The 12977-nt window shown below is 42.3% G+C and overlaps 2 protein-coding genes across 2 annotated transcripts; both read right to left on the bottom strand.

Moving 5' to 3' along the window:
* Positions 1-309: 309 nt before the first annotated feature.
* Positions 310-1239, bottom strand: LOC103306882 (olfactory receptor 10A7-like). Its single transcript, XM_024112824.2, has one exon. The coding sequence runs from the start codon at positions 1237-1239 to the stop codon at positions 310-312; it is 930 nt and encodes a 309-aa protein (XP_023968592.2).
* Positions 1240-9638: 8399 nt separating this feature from the next.
* On the bottom strand, positions 9639-10585 carry LOC103306881 (olfactory receptor 5A1-like). The gene has a single exon (XM_008176350.3). It carries the CDS (start codon positions 10569-10571, stop codon positions 9639-9641), a length of 933 nt encoding a protein of 310 aa, XP_008174572.3. The 5' UTR covers positions 10572-10585.
* Between the last annotated feature and the right edge of the window lie 2392 nt (positions 10586-12977).

The raw sequence follows: 12977 nt of genomic DNA, 5'->3' as shown, positions 1-12977 counted from the left end.
AGCAATGGACCTGCAGCAGCCTGTGCTTCAGCCTAGGCTGTAGCAGCCCACCCGGAATCCTGTGAACTTACTTGAATGGCTAGTCTCAGCTGAAGCGTGCGCTGCCGCAGCTTTAATGCTCCAGTACTTGGTAGCTAGAGTAAAGCTCGCTGGGGACTGTCTACACCAGCTGAAATCACACCCCATGATTGCAGGGTAAACTGATCCAAAGACAAGCCCATAAATTCAACCCTAATGTGCAAACTTAATGAGACAGGTGTGAAAAATGATGAGAATGGCTTAAAAATCATGAGATATTAATCTACACATTTACTGGCATTTTTTTCTCAGGGCCTCTTTCACCTCTTTGTTTCTCAGGCTGTATATGAAGGGATTGGCCATAGGAGTCAGAATTGTGTAGAAGACAGAGAACACTTTGTTGAGGTCTCTGAGTGTGTTGGTGTTTGGTAGCAAATACACAATGATCAGGGTCCCATAGAAAATTGTCACCACAATGAGGTGAGAGGAGCAGGTAGAAAATGCCTTTTGCCTCCCGGTGGTGGAAGGGATTCGCATGATGGTGGAGATGATACACAGGTAGGATGTCCCAGTTAAAGCAAATGGGGGCAGGGTGAATAAAGCAGACAGAATGGTAATTAAAAGCTCCACCTGGTAGATGTCATTGCGGTAGAGATTTATTATTTGTGTAAATTCACAGAAGAAATGATCAATTTCATTGGGGCCACTGAAAGGTAATTGTAACATCATACCAGTTACTATGGAACTAGCCAGTAACCCACTTATCCAAGACCCAGCTGCTAGCTGGAGGCAGAAACTGCCATTCATAAGGGTTGCATAATGCAGTGGTTTGCATATCGCTAGGTACCGATCATAAGACATTGCTGCCAGGAGATAACACTCGGTGGCTGCAAAGAAGCCAACAAAGTAACATTGTGTGATGCAGCCACCAATAGAAATGGTCTTTTCCCCAGTCAGGAGACTGGCCAGCATCCTGGGCAGGACGGTGGAGGTGTAGCAGGTTTCCAAGCAGGACAAGTTCCCCAGGAAGAAGTACATGGGGGTGTGAAGGTGCTGATCAGCCACAACTAGCACAACAATGAGGATGTTCCCGGCCATGGTCACAATGTAAATCACAAGGAACAGCAGAAAGAGAAGGATCTGCAGTTTTGGGACAGTCCCAAATCCCAGGAGGATGAACTCTGTGAGGGAGGTTTGATTTCCCTGTTCTGCGTCTACCATGGCAGAAATGAACCAAACTCTACAAGAGAACAAGAACAGCATTTGTTAAACGTCAATATCACATTATCAAATTAAATGCATTAATGTTCAAATGCTCCCTCTCCTTCAGGTCACCCACCCAAATACTGGTCTGAGCACACAGGCTGGGGGCTTGGAGTCATATAATGGAGGCTTATGACATCTGAGAGTGAATGAGAAAAACTGACACACAAACATGCTGCTAAGGCAAGCTCAGATTTGTGTAAAAACCCTCATTTTTCTGTCTGGCAACAGATTAAGCCTTACTCCCTTCATTCTGCTCCCAAGAGCTGATACTAGTGGTGTGCAGTGGGAAAACCAGATCACCAGGAGGAGTGTTGTAAATGAAGGTGTAGGCACTGGATTCCCTGAATTCTCACAGACTCGTTTGGGCTGGTAAAACACCCCACAATTTTGCTGGCTGCGAATTGGCTTGGTTTGGACTTCAGAAGCTTCCATTGTCCCTGACAGAAACCAACACACCATGAGTGAGGTTGTGCCAGTCCAGACCCTCACCTCCTAAGCCTTTTTAGGTGGTCATCATTTGATTTCATTTATGCTGTACCATGTAGATCAGTTTTTATGCTGCTTTGTGATCATTGCATATAAACTTTTGGATTTCTCTGCCAAGGAATATTGTTGATTCAAACTGCTTAGTGACATTCTGAAAATTGAATGATCTTTTCTGTATTAGCAGCAGAGAGTCCTGTGGCACCTTATAGACTAACAGACGTATTGGAGCATGAGCTTTCGTGGGTGAATTCACCCACGAAAGCCCATGCTGCAATATGTCTGTTAGTCTATAAGGTGCCACAGGACTCTTTGCTGCTAATACAGATCCAGACTAACACGGCTACCCCTCTGATACTTCTCTGTATTGATTACATAGACTCTGAATACAGGGATGAGGCAGTGACCTCTGGGTTACGGTCTAGAGTGTGAGGGGTTTAGGGACCTGAAGTTGGGGATTTGGGTGAGGGCATCTCAAAGAGTTTTCCCCTGCCTAGAGCACCACATAGGGGATTCTGTGGGCCTGATTTTAGTGGAAATCAGGCTACTGGAAGCATCTCATCTCCCCATCATCATTGCAGTCATCAGCCATAGTCTCATTTATAGAGGAAATTCCCAGTCTCTTTATATGGCCAAGCACTCACTGAGGATAATTAAAACTGGGATTGTAGTTGAAGCCCACACCTTGGCTTGAACACTCAGTTGGATGCCAATTGAAAATTTTCTGATGGAGATGTTTATTCATCAAAATCAAACCTTTCTACTGGGACGTGTCATTTTCAGTGAATTTAGTTTTGCAAATACATCATAATTCTAAAACAAATGAAAAGAAATAAAACACTATACAATTATAAAAGAAAAAGAAATGAAATATAAAAAACTAAAATAATATAAACCAAAATGATGTAAAATTAAAATAAACACTATAAAAATAAAAAACTATAAAACGTAACATTAAAATATAAGACACAATAAAATAAAATAAAATATAAATATATTAAAAAGAAAACATAAAAAACAAAAATGGAAAATAAAAAAAAATAAAAAATAACATTTAAAAGTAAATAATATAGAAAGAGTAAAAAAAAAGAAAAAGTCAAAATTGAAGTGAAATGTGCTGGGTGAGAGTTGAAGATCAGTTAGTCCCTGATTATGTGAGCAAGAAAGGCCTCAGCAAACATCTGACAGAGAGAATACATGGTGCCACCTCAGAGGCCTGGCCCACCTCATCCAGGATCCCATCTACAGCTGTGGCCATCCCTGATGCTTCAGAGGAAGGAGACCAAAAACAACAACAACAACAACAAAACCCTTCCAGAATATGTTCCCAGAGGGGGATCCCCTTCCTTACCCGAAACCCTGAAGCATGAGCTTTAGGAAGCTAAGACATAAACCAGAAGTGAGGCCCAGGGCTGCTAAGCCGTGCCCTCCAACATCTCAGGAAATGCAATCGTACAGTTGCACTCATAAATTTATCCAGCTCTCTCTTAAAACTAATTAAGTTGTGTGTCCCTACAGCTCCTGTTGGAAGGTTGTTCCAGAATCTCACCCCTCTGTTGGTGAGAAACCTTCTTCTAATTTCCAGCCTGAATTTGTTCATGACCAGTTATATACACATTTGTTTTTGTCCAACAAGGAGAAGGAATTAGGAAGAGGAGCTCCAGCATAACTTTTATGCCAGTGGTTATGGTACTCATCTCGGATGTGGGAGACCCCTACTTCAAGTGTCTGATGAGGAGAAATGATTGAAACAGGGATCTGCCCCCTCCCATGTGCATGCCTTGACCTTGTATTATGGGATATCTTGATGTGGGTGTCTCTAAATCTCTCCTGTTCATGTCTAAATCCCTTTGTGAATCTAGCCTCAGCTGGGGATCACCCCCACTGGCTCCAATAGAACTATGGCTGATTTACACGTGCTGGGGATCTGGCCAATTGACTTCAATGGATCTACACTGTTTTAGAACAGCAGAGGATTCAGCCCAAAGTGTCAGTCAGATACCTGAGCTGAGAACATCCCAAACACTAGTTACAAAAAGTTCTATGCTGAGCTCTACTTGAGAGAGCTGAATTCCTCCAATATATTCCTTCGAGCTGTTTTCACCTCCTTATTTTTCAGGCTGTAGATAATGGGGTTTAACATGGGAGTTAGGATGCTGTACTGGACGGAGAACATTTCATCCAGAGCCACAGAGGAGACTGAGCTGGGTTTTGTGTACTGGAAAAAAGCTGCCAGGTACAACAAACCAACTACAATAAGGTGGGAGCAACAGGTGGAGAAGGCTTTACACCTGCCGTCCGCAGAGTGTATCCTTAGGATAGTGGAGATGATAGGAATGTAGGAGATCAGGGTGAGGAGGAAGGAGCAGTTATGAATATTAAGTAGGTACCGGTATTTCAGATGTTTCCTACTGGGGTGACACCCACCAGGTATTTACATCTTGTCTGGCCAACACATTGTGAACGGACTATTCAAGTTAATGGCCCATTAATGGACCATAGAAGAAACCTGTCCCCACCTGTAAACTTTCTAGCTGAAGTATGGGGGATGGCTGCTGTTGTGGAGTCATCAAAGTATGTAAGGGCATGTGACTCACTCATGTGAACCTGACTCTATTTTGTAAACTGCGTTTTTCCATAAACTCGGCTGGGGGCTGTATTTGAAACAGTAACACTCCACCCACTGGAGGAAGCTATAAAAAAAGAAGAGTGACATCATGACTTGTTCTCTCTCCCCACCACAACTCAACACCTGAAGGAACATCTAGAAAACAAAGACTCTGAACTGGGGAGGGGGTCCCAGGCTGAAAGGATTTCTAGCCTGCATACTAAAGAATTATTTATATCATCTATCAGGGTGAGATATTGCTTGATTAAAATCTTGTTCAGTTATTAGAACCCAGACTGCGATTTTATTGTATTTCTTAAACTAACTTTGATCTATACGCTTACTACTTGTAATCACTTAAAATCTATCTTTTGCAGTCAGTAAACTTACTTTTATGTTTATTCTTACTAGTGAATTTGTCTGAAGTGTTTGGTAAATCTACTCAGGTTGCAAAGGCTGTGCATGTCCACTCCCCTTAAAGAAGTGGCAAATCAATTAATACATTTGCATTGTTTGAGACGTGATCTTGAGCAGTGCAAGACAGTATATCCCTGAGGTAGAAGGCTGGGAGGATCTGGTTGGTGCCTTTCTCTCTGGGATTTCATGAGTGGCTCTGAGAACATTCATGCAATCTAGCTGGATGTGGGACTTCACATGCTGCTGGACTGAATGATAACAGAACCTGGAGAGTGGTTTGCTGCTTGTCAGTAGCAGAGCATTTTGAGACACACCCCAGGATGGTGAATTCAGGGGGCACAGCAGTCCCACAGTCTCAGGTTGCACCTTTTCACATCATCTGATAGGCTATTATAACATTAAATACTTTAAAGCATACTTGAAAGCATAACTGATGCACCCTTGATTCTACAGAACACCAGTCTGCAATACAACAATTGACCCTCACACAAATCAAAGTACCATGGTACTGTTCCTCTATATGGCACACTGGTGAAGCTGTATCCACAGCACTGATTGATGTAGTGAGTCAAACCCAGGTGTAAATTTTGTAGACACGATGGTACCATCCTTTGGTCACTCTAGTAGTTTTTCAGTAACATTCTCTCTCTCCAGGAGAGCTTTATGGAGATGTCCCTGGAGGATTTCCACTCCATCCCCAGATACGTTGGCAGACGTTTCCAGTAGCTGTACTGGCCATGAATGCCAGGGCAAATTAATCATTAAACACGCTTGCTTTTAAACCATGTGTAATATTTACAATGGTACACTCACCAGAGGTCCCTTCTCCGCCTTCAGAGTCCGGGAGTATGCCTTGGGTTGGTTCGGGGGTACTGGCTCCAGGGTGAAAAACATATCCTGGCTGTTGGGGAAACCAGTTTCTCCACTTCCTTCCTGTGAGCTATCATCCTCATAATCTTCCTAGTCACCAAAACCCGCTTCCGTGTTGTGTGCTTCTCTATTGTTGGAGTCAAAGCACAGGATTGGGGTAGTGGTGGCCACACCCCCTAGCATGGCATGCAGATCATCATAGAAGCGGCATGTTTGGGGCTCTGACCCAGAGTGGCCGTTTGCCTCTCTGGTTTTTTGGTAAGCTTGCCGTAGCTCCTTAATTTTCACGTGGCACTGCTTTGCGTCTCTGTTATGGCCTCTGTTCTTCATGCCCTTTGAGACTTTTTCTAATGTTTTGGCATTTCGTTTACTGGAACGGAGTTCAGCTAGCACTTATTTGTCTCCCCATACTGCGAACAGATCCCATACCTCCCGTTCGGTCCATGCAGGACCACTTTTGAGATCCTGGGACTCCAACATGGTCACCTCTGCTGATGAGATCTGCACTCACCTGCACCTTGCCACGCTGGCCAAACAGGAAATGAGATTCAAAAGTTCGCGGGCCTTTTCCTGTCTAACTGGCCAGTGCATCTGAGTTGAGAGCGTTGTCCAGAGCAGTCACAATGGAGCACTCTGGGATAGCTCCCGGAGTCCAATACTGTTGAATTGCGTCCACACTACCCCAAATTTGACCCAGCGAGGCTGATTTCAGCGCTAATCCCCTCGGAGGTGGAGTAAAGAAATCGATTTAAAGAGCCCTGTAAGTTGCAAAAAAGGGCTTCGTCGTGTGGACGAGTCCAGGCTTAAATCGAGGTAAGGCTGCTTAATTCGACCTAAAGTCATACGCCTCAGATGCCCAACTCCTGATGGAGTCAAAACGCAAATAAATCCATTTTACCCTGTATAAAGCTTATACAGTGTAAACTCATAAATTGTTCGCCTTCTATAACACTGGTAGATGTGTGGGTTTTATTTTATTTTGTTTGGTGACTTACTTTGTTTTGTCTGTTACTATTTGGAACCACTTAAATCCTACTTTCTGTATTTAATAAAATCACTTTTTACTTATTAATTAACTCAGACAATGTGTTAATACCTGGGTGGGCAAACAGCAGTGCATATCTCTCTATGTCTAATCAAACTGAATACAGATAATCTCACCCTTAGAGATGCTTCAGTACGTTTTTTCCTCAGACTGGACACCTTCCAGACCTGGGCACAATTCTTCCCCTGGTACAGCTCTTGTTCCAGCTCAGGTGGTAGCTAGGGGATTCCTCATGATGGCTCCCCTTTTTCTGTTCCACCCACATAGAAATCTTTTGCATAAGGCGGGAATCCTTTGTCCCTCTGGGTTCCCATCCCTCCTCTCACTGGAAAAGCACCAGGTTAAAGATGGATTCCAGTTAATGTGCCATTTTCACATGTCACTGTGAAGACCCAAGCCTTCATTCCTCCCAGCCTGCCTCACTGGAAGGCTTGCCTACAAATAGAGCCACCTACAGTCGATTGTCCTGGTTAATGGGAGCCATTAAGATTTCAAGCCACCACTAATGACTCACAGTTTGCATAATTACAATACGCCCTCAGAGTTATAGTTCATATTTCTAGTTTCAGAAACAAGAGTGATACCTTTATACAAATAGGATGATCACACTCAGTAGACAATAAGCTTTGTAATGATACCTTAAGAGACCTGTTGCGTGAAGCATATTCCAGTTACTTTTTATTCACCCATTAGCATATTTTTATAAAATCATATAGACTGCAACGTCACAGGGATCATACATAATGTTGATTAATTTCAGTCCTGCAGGGGGTCTGTAAGTGGAAGTCTTGTAAGCCTCAGTTGGAGTTCTGAATGCAGACAGGCTGCAGAAGTATGTCCATTTAGTCTAAACATTCAAGTGCATGCAGTATCATGTCTCTAGATCAGAAGAGATTCACAAAAACAGAGAAATGAAGAAGCCCATTCAGTGGAGACCTCCTCTCTTTCTTCCTGTTGGATTCTCGTAAGGTGAGGGTGATGGTTTGGTGAGCGACTGTTGGGAGGGTGTTCTTTGCATGTGCTGATGGCATGAAGATGACAAAATTAGACAGTGGAACTTTTTGCTACACCTTACATTTTTTATCTCAATGTAGCAAAATTCAGAAAAGGTTTAGATACGAATATTTAGGGTTATTATAATTAATTCTGAAAACATATTCTGAAGGGATATTAAACAGGTTTCAGACATTAAGCCAATATCTATTTATATACAATTCTACTGTGAGGAGCTAAATATACCACATCTGTCTACTGTGAAACTTTCTGACCATCCTGTTCTGGTCACTGTCAGAAAGAGGATACTGAGCTAGATACGCGCCTCAGCTTGGACTCAGTTCTTATGTTCCCATCACACAGAATAGCAGAATTGAGCAGTTTTCTTCAGGAGCATCTGTGACCCACAAAGATCTCAAGGTAGTTTGTGTTTATTAATTTGGATCCATAGACAGGCCCAAAGTGTCCACATAACTCAGTCAATGTCCCACATTAAACAGTTTTAAACAAGGTTCGGCATTTGGTATGCAGAAACCTCACTCTTAGTACCTTGGAAAACATACCGTTAAAATCTCTTTTTATAACCTTTTATTAAAGATACAGACAAGGCGGCAAAACAGTTAAAGCGTTTGAAATATAAAATATTAAATCAGGCTTTCATTTTAACTTCCCTTGTTCCTTTTCTCCTGTGCTGAAGACAGTTTTTTTAAAAAGAATTAGATAAATTCATGGAGGATAGGTCCATCAAAGGCAATTAGTCCAGATGGCCGGAGAGGCAACCCCCTGCTCTGGATGTCGCTAAACATCTGACTGCCAGAAGCTGAGACCAGACAACAGGGGATGGATCACTCAATAATTGCCTGTTCTTTTAATTTTTCCCTCTGAAGAATCTGGCACTGGCCCCTGTCAGAAACAGGATACTGTGCAAGATGGACCATTGGTCTGATGGACCATCTGACCTGGGATGATCTATCATTTGTTCTTATGTTCTAACATCATGATAGGTGATTCCCTAGCCAATGGGAGAGGATGAAGAGAAAGGTGTGTTATAAATCCCACCTCTGTCAAAGAGTTCAGTCCCCATGTCCCCTGGAGCAAGACACCTCCTTCTGTTTAGAGGGTTCCCAGCTGGGAATCCTCTAACTGCACCTAAGGCATTTTTTAACAAAAAGCTGGGTTGGGGGGAAGGAAGAAGGAATTAGAAGGAAGAGACCACTCAACTTTTATCCCAATGGTCAGGATAGTCACCTGGGATGTGGGAGGGCCCTGCTTCAAGTGCCTGATAAAGAGACAGGATTTAAACAGGGGTTCTCTCCCCACCCATGTGAGGTTTGAACAGGAGAGTTAGAGAGAGACCCCCATGAACATAGTGCCCTAACCATGGGGATATGGGATAAGTTCCTTTGTGGATCTAGCCCTACCTGGGAAATAAACCTATTGGCTCCACTAATTATTATAATTAATTATTGAAAAAATCCTTGAGATTTTAGTAGGGTAAAGTACAATAAGATAACAATTTAATATCAGTTGTTTCAACAAATTAATCAAAAAAACCTGAGAAATCAATAGATGAAGAGATTTTTATAAAACTGCCCAGACGCCCAGCTGGTATAAATTGGTCGTAGCTCCCCTGAAGTCAGTGGGCCAGATCAAAGAGATATGGAGCGAAGAGAGAGAGAGAAATGTTTGCATGACTCTACAGCCTGGTGCTTAGAACACTCACTCAGGGTGTAGGAGACCCAGGATCCAGGCCCCCGTGCTCCAGTGACACTTGTACAACTTGGTTCGCTGACTTTAATGGAGCTACACTGATTTAGAGCAGCTGAGGTTGTCACAATCTGTCCATCAGTTACCTGACTTGAGAATGTCCCAAACCAAAGTTATCTACAGTTCTCTGCTCTTGGATTTAAAAAAATATTTAATTTAAGATCATCAACACTACTTGAAAAACTTCAATTTCCCCAATGTTTTCCCTAGTGCTATTTTCACCTCCTTGTTTTTCAGGCTGTAGATGATGGGGTTTAACATGGGGGTCAAGATGCTGTACTGAATGGAGAATATTTCATCCAGAACCACAGAGGAGACTGAGCTGGGTTTTGTGTACTGGAAAAAGGCTGTCAGGTACCATAAACCAACCACAATAAGGTGGGAGCTGCAGGTGGAGAAGGCTTTACGCCTGCCCTCCGCAGACCATATCCTCAGAATGGTGGAGATGATGTAAATGTAGGAGATCAGCGTAAGGAGGAAGGAGCTTGACCCAAATATTACAACAGAAGTAAGAAGCACCACTTGATTGGTGAAGGTGTCAATGCAGGATCGTTGTAATAGAGGAGGGAGCTCACAGCTGAAATGGCTGATTTGATTGGGCCCACAGAAATGCAACTTGGAGGTAAAAACAGTGTTAAGCAGGGCATGGAAGAAGCCTATTGTCCATGCCCCACTCACCAGCTGAACACAGATCCCTTTGCTCATTCTCTCCATGTAATGCAATGGGTCACAGATGGCAGCATAGCGGTCATAAGCCATGGCTGAGAGAATGAAAACTTCAGCAGCAGCTGAGAGGAGGATGAAGAACATCTGAGCAATGCAGCCATTGACAGAAATAGTTTTGTGTGTTGTTAGGAAGTTCTTTAGTGCGTTAGGCACCGTGACTGAGGAATAGCAGATATCAACAAAGGATAAATGGAAGAGAAAGAAGTACATAGGGGTGTGAAGGTGAGAATCAGCCCTTATCACCACCATGATCACTATATTAGCACCCAGAGTGATTAGATAAGTAACTAAAAACACCAAGAAGAGGAAAATCTGCATCTGTGGGTCACTGGAAAGTCCCAGGAGAATAAATTCCATCACTGTGGTTTGATTTTCCATTGATATTTTATCAGCAAAACTAGGACCTATGAGACAAATAAATAAATAAAATTAATTCAGATCTTAAAAGTTAATTGAACTGTCATCTAGAGGTCATCTCTTCAGTAGGTTGAATATAAAGAGAGCCCTATTCTATCATGTAAAATATATATGCTCTTTAAATTGACAACATTTAGAAAACCAATAGTGATAATCTGGCTGGAATTTGTATGTCCTACAAGGACAAAATGGGCCAGATACACATCAGGACTTAGATCCCTAACTGCCACTTTAAGCACCTAAATCACAGACTCTTTCCCCCCAGGTATTCACCAAATCCCCCACCTAGCTGGGACTATGGGACAGTCTGATGCAGGCCTTGCTTAGGCTCTCCTGTTGAATTTGTTCCACTGTGGTTAAATAATGAAAGAAACATTGAAGAAAGGGGACTGGATACTAGATCTCCTGCATCCAGGGTGAGGGCCCTAACCATCACTCATACGCTTGCTTGTGGTTTCTCTCTGGCCTAATAACTCTTTAATCTGTCCCTTTAACATCAGCAGAGATACAGCTGTTTTTACTCCAGTTGGGCATCTGGTCCCTTTACTCCAATGGAGCTATGGCTGATTCACACCCACTGAATCTGGGATCTGGCCAATTCTATAAGTACCTCTTTGTCTACTACATTTTTAATTTTTTGTAGAGCAGTGGTTTTTGGCCTTTTTTCATTTGCGGACCCCTAAAAATTTAGGTGCCAACCCCTTTGAATATCTTAAATATGGTCTACGAACCAGCAGGGATCTGTGGACCACAAGTTCAAAACCACTGTTGTAGAGTGTTTGATATCTATAGTATATTATTGGATTCATCCCTATTCAAATATCTAGGATTTCCACAATAATAATAATAATAATAATAATTAAAATTATAATAATAATAAACCCCTGAGAATTAGAAATACTGGCTTGGGCATAGGATGGCAACCCAATCAAATACAGGCAAATTGATAAATATTAAAAATGTCATAACGAGGGCCTCAGAAGGGCTGAGCTTTATGACAGTCTCCTCCACTTCCAAGGTGTGTGTGTAAGTGGGTAACCCCAGCCTGATATCATGCAACTGTCCAAACAATTCAAGAAAACCAGAGATAATTTTCAGCCAAAGAGTGAAAAGGACTCTTAGTGCAAACCAAGAATTGATCTAAGGTTGGATTTTGGCAAAACCAGAAGAGAGAGGCTGGAGGACATGGATGCGCCAAGACTTGAAGAAAAGAAACGTCAACACCAAGAAAGAAATGACTGAGCATAGACTCACTGGACAACTGAGAGGTTAATAGCAAACAGGGGTTATTTATGCAAATAGAGACTGAAAGCCTGAAAAGGGAGATTAGTCATGTTGACCCACATGCAAACATTTTGGTAAAAGCAATGACTCAGGATGAACAGTAGTATGGCACAGTGCCGGGGAGATCAATTGGAATCCAGGGGATAAATAAAAATTTGACATCCGGACAAGAAAGCTACTAGTGAAGCAACGAGTATTGAATAGCAATAAAAACATAGACAAGACATCTGACAGTGTGATACAGGAAAAATATCTGCTATCCACGGAGGAAGAAGTTGATAATCAAGATTACAACATCAAAACATATTAAAAGACAGAGAAAAAGATCAATTGGTAGTGATAAAAAGCATTGACTGAGAGTGCATTCCAGCCCAAGAAATCATGAAAGATAGTAGAAACGAAATCCCCACAGAAAAACTCCGAAGTTTTACACAGAAATGAGTGCATGGACAGTTTTGGAGAGAGATCAAACCTGTTAGGGGTAGAAGATGCATAAACTCATGTCTTCTAGGATATCGGAAAAGAGACAGAGAGCTTCAATATGAGTGCACAAGAGAAGTCCTTAAGGGCTATTTACAGAAAAGTAAGATCAAGCAACAAAATTGCTCCCTGAACTGCACAATGTGTTCTGAAAAGGAAGAGACTGTGGAACGCCTGCTGAGCCTGGCTAGGAGAGAACACACACATGAGGCCACCAAGTTCCTGCACTGGAGTCTCTGTGGAAGTACATATTTAAATGAATTGTGTGTTATTACAACCACCAAACCAGAAGCGCTCTAGAGAATGAAGAGGCTAAGATTTAATGGGATCTGGCAATTTTCACAGACTGAGCAGAGCAGAAAAACAGGCCAAATATTAATATATCACCATAAGAGCAGATAGCATCATAAAAAAACAAAAAGACGAGATAGCAAAGTATGAAGAACACTACCACACAGTAAATTGATTATGGAAAAATAGAACACAAATGATCCCAGCGATTATTGGAATACTTAGAGTGATCTCTAAGTGTCTGAATGAGCAGCTGAAGAACATGTGCAAGACATCATGGTCAGTGACTTCCAGCAGACAGAGCTCTCAGAC

This window comes from Chrysemys picta, chromosome 12 (genome assembly GCF_011386835.1).
Source record: "Chrysemys picta bellii isolate R12L10 chromosome 12, ASM1138683v2, whole genome shotgun sequence".
In the NCBI taxonomy this organism is placed as follows: Eukaryota; Metazoa; Chordata; order Testudines; family Emydidae; genus Chrysemys; species Chrysemys picta.
This window is presented reverse-complemented; position numbering and strand designations above follow the sequence as displayed.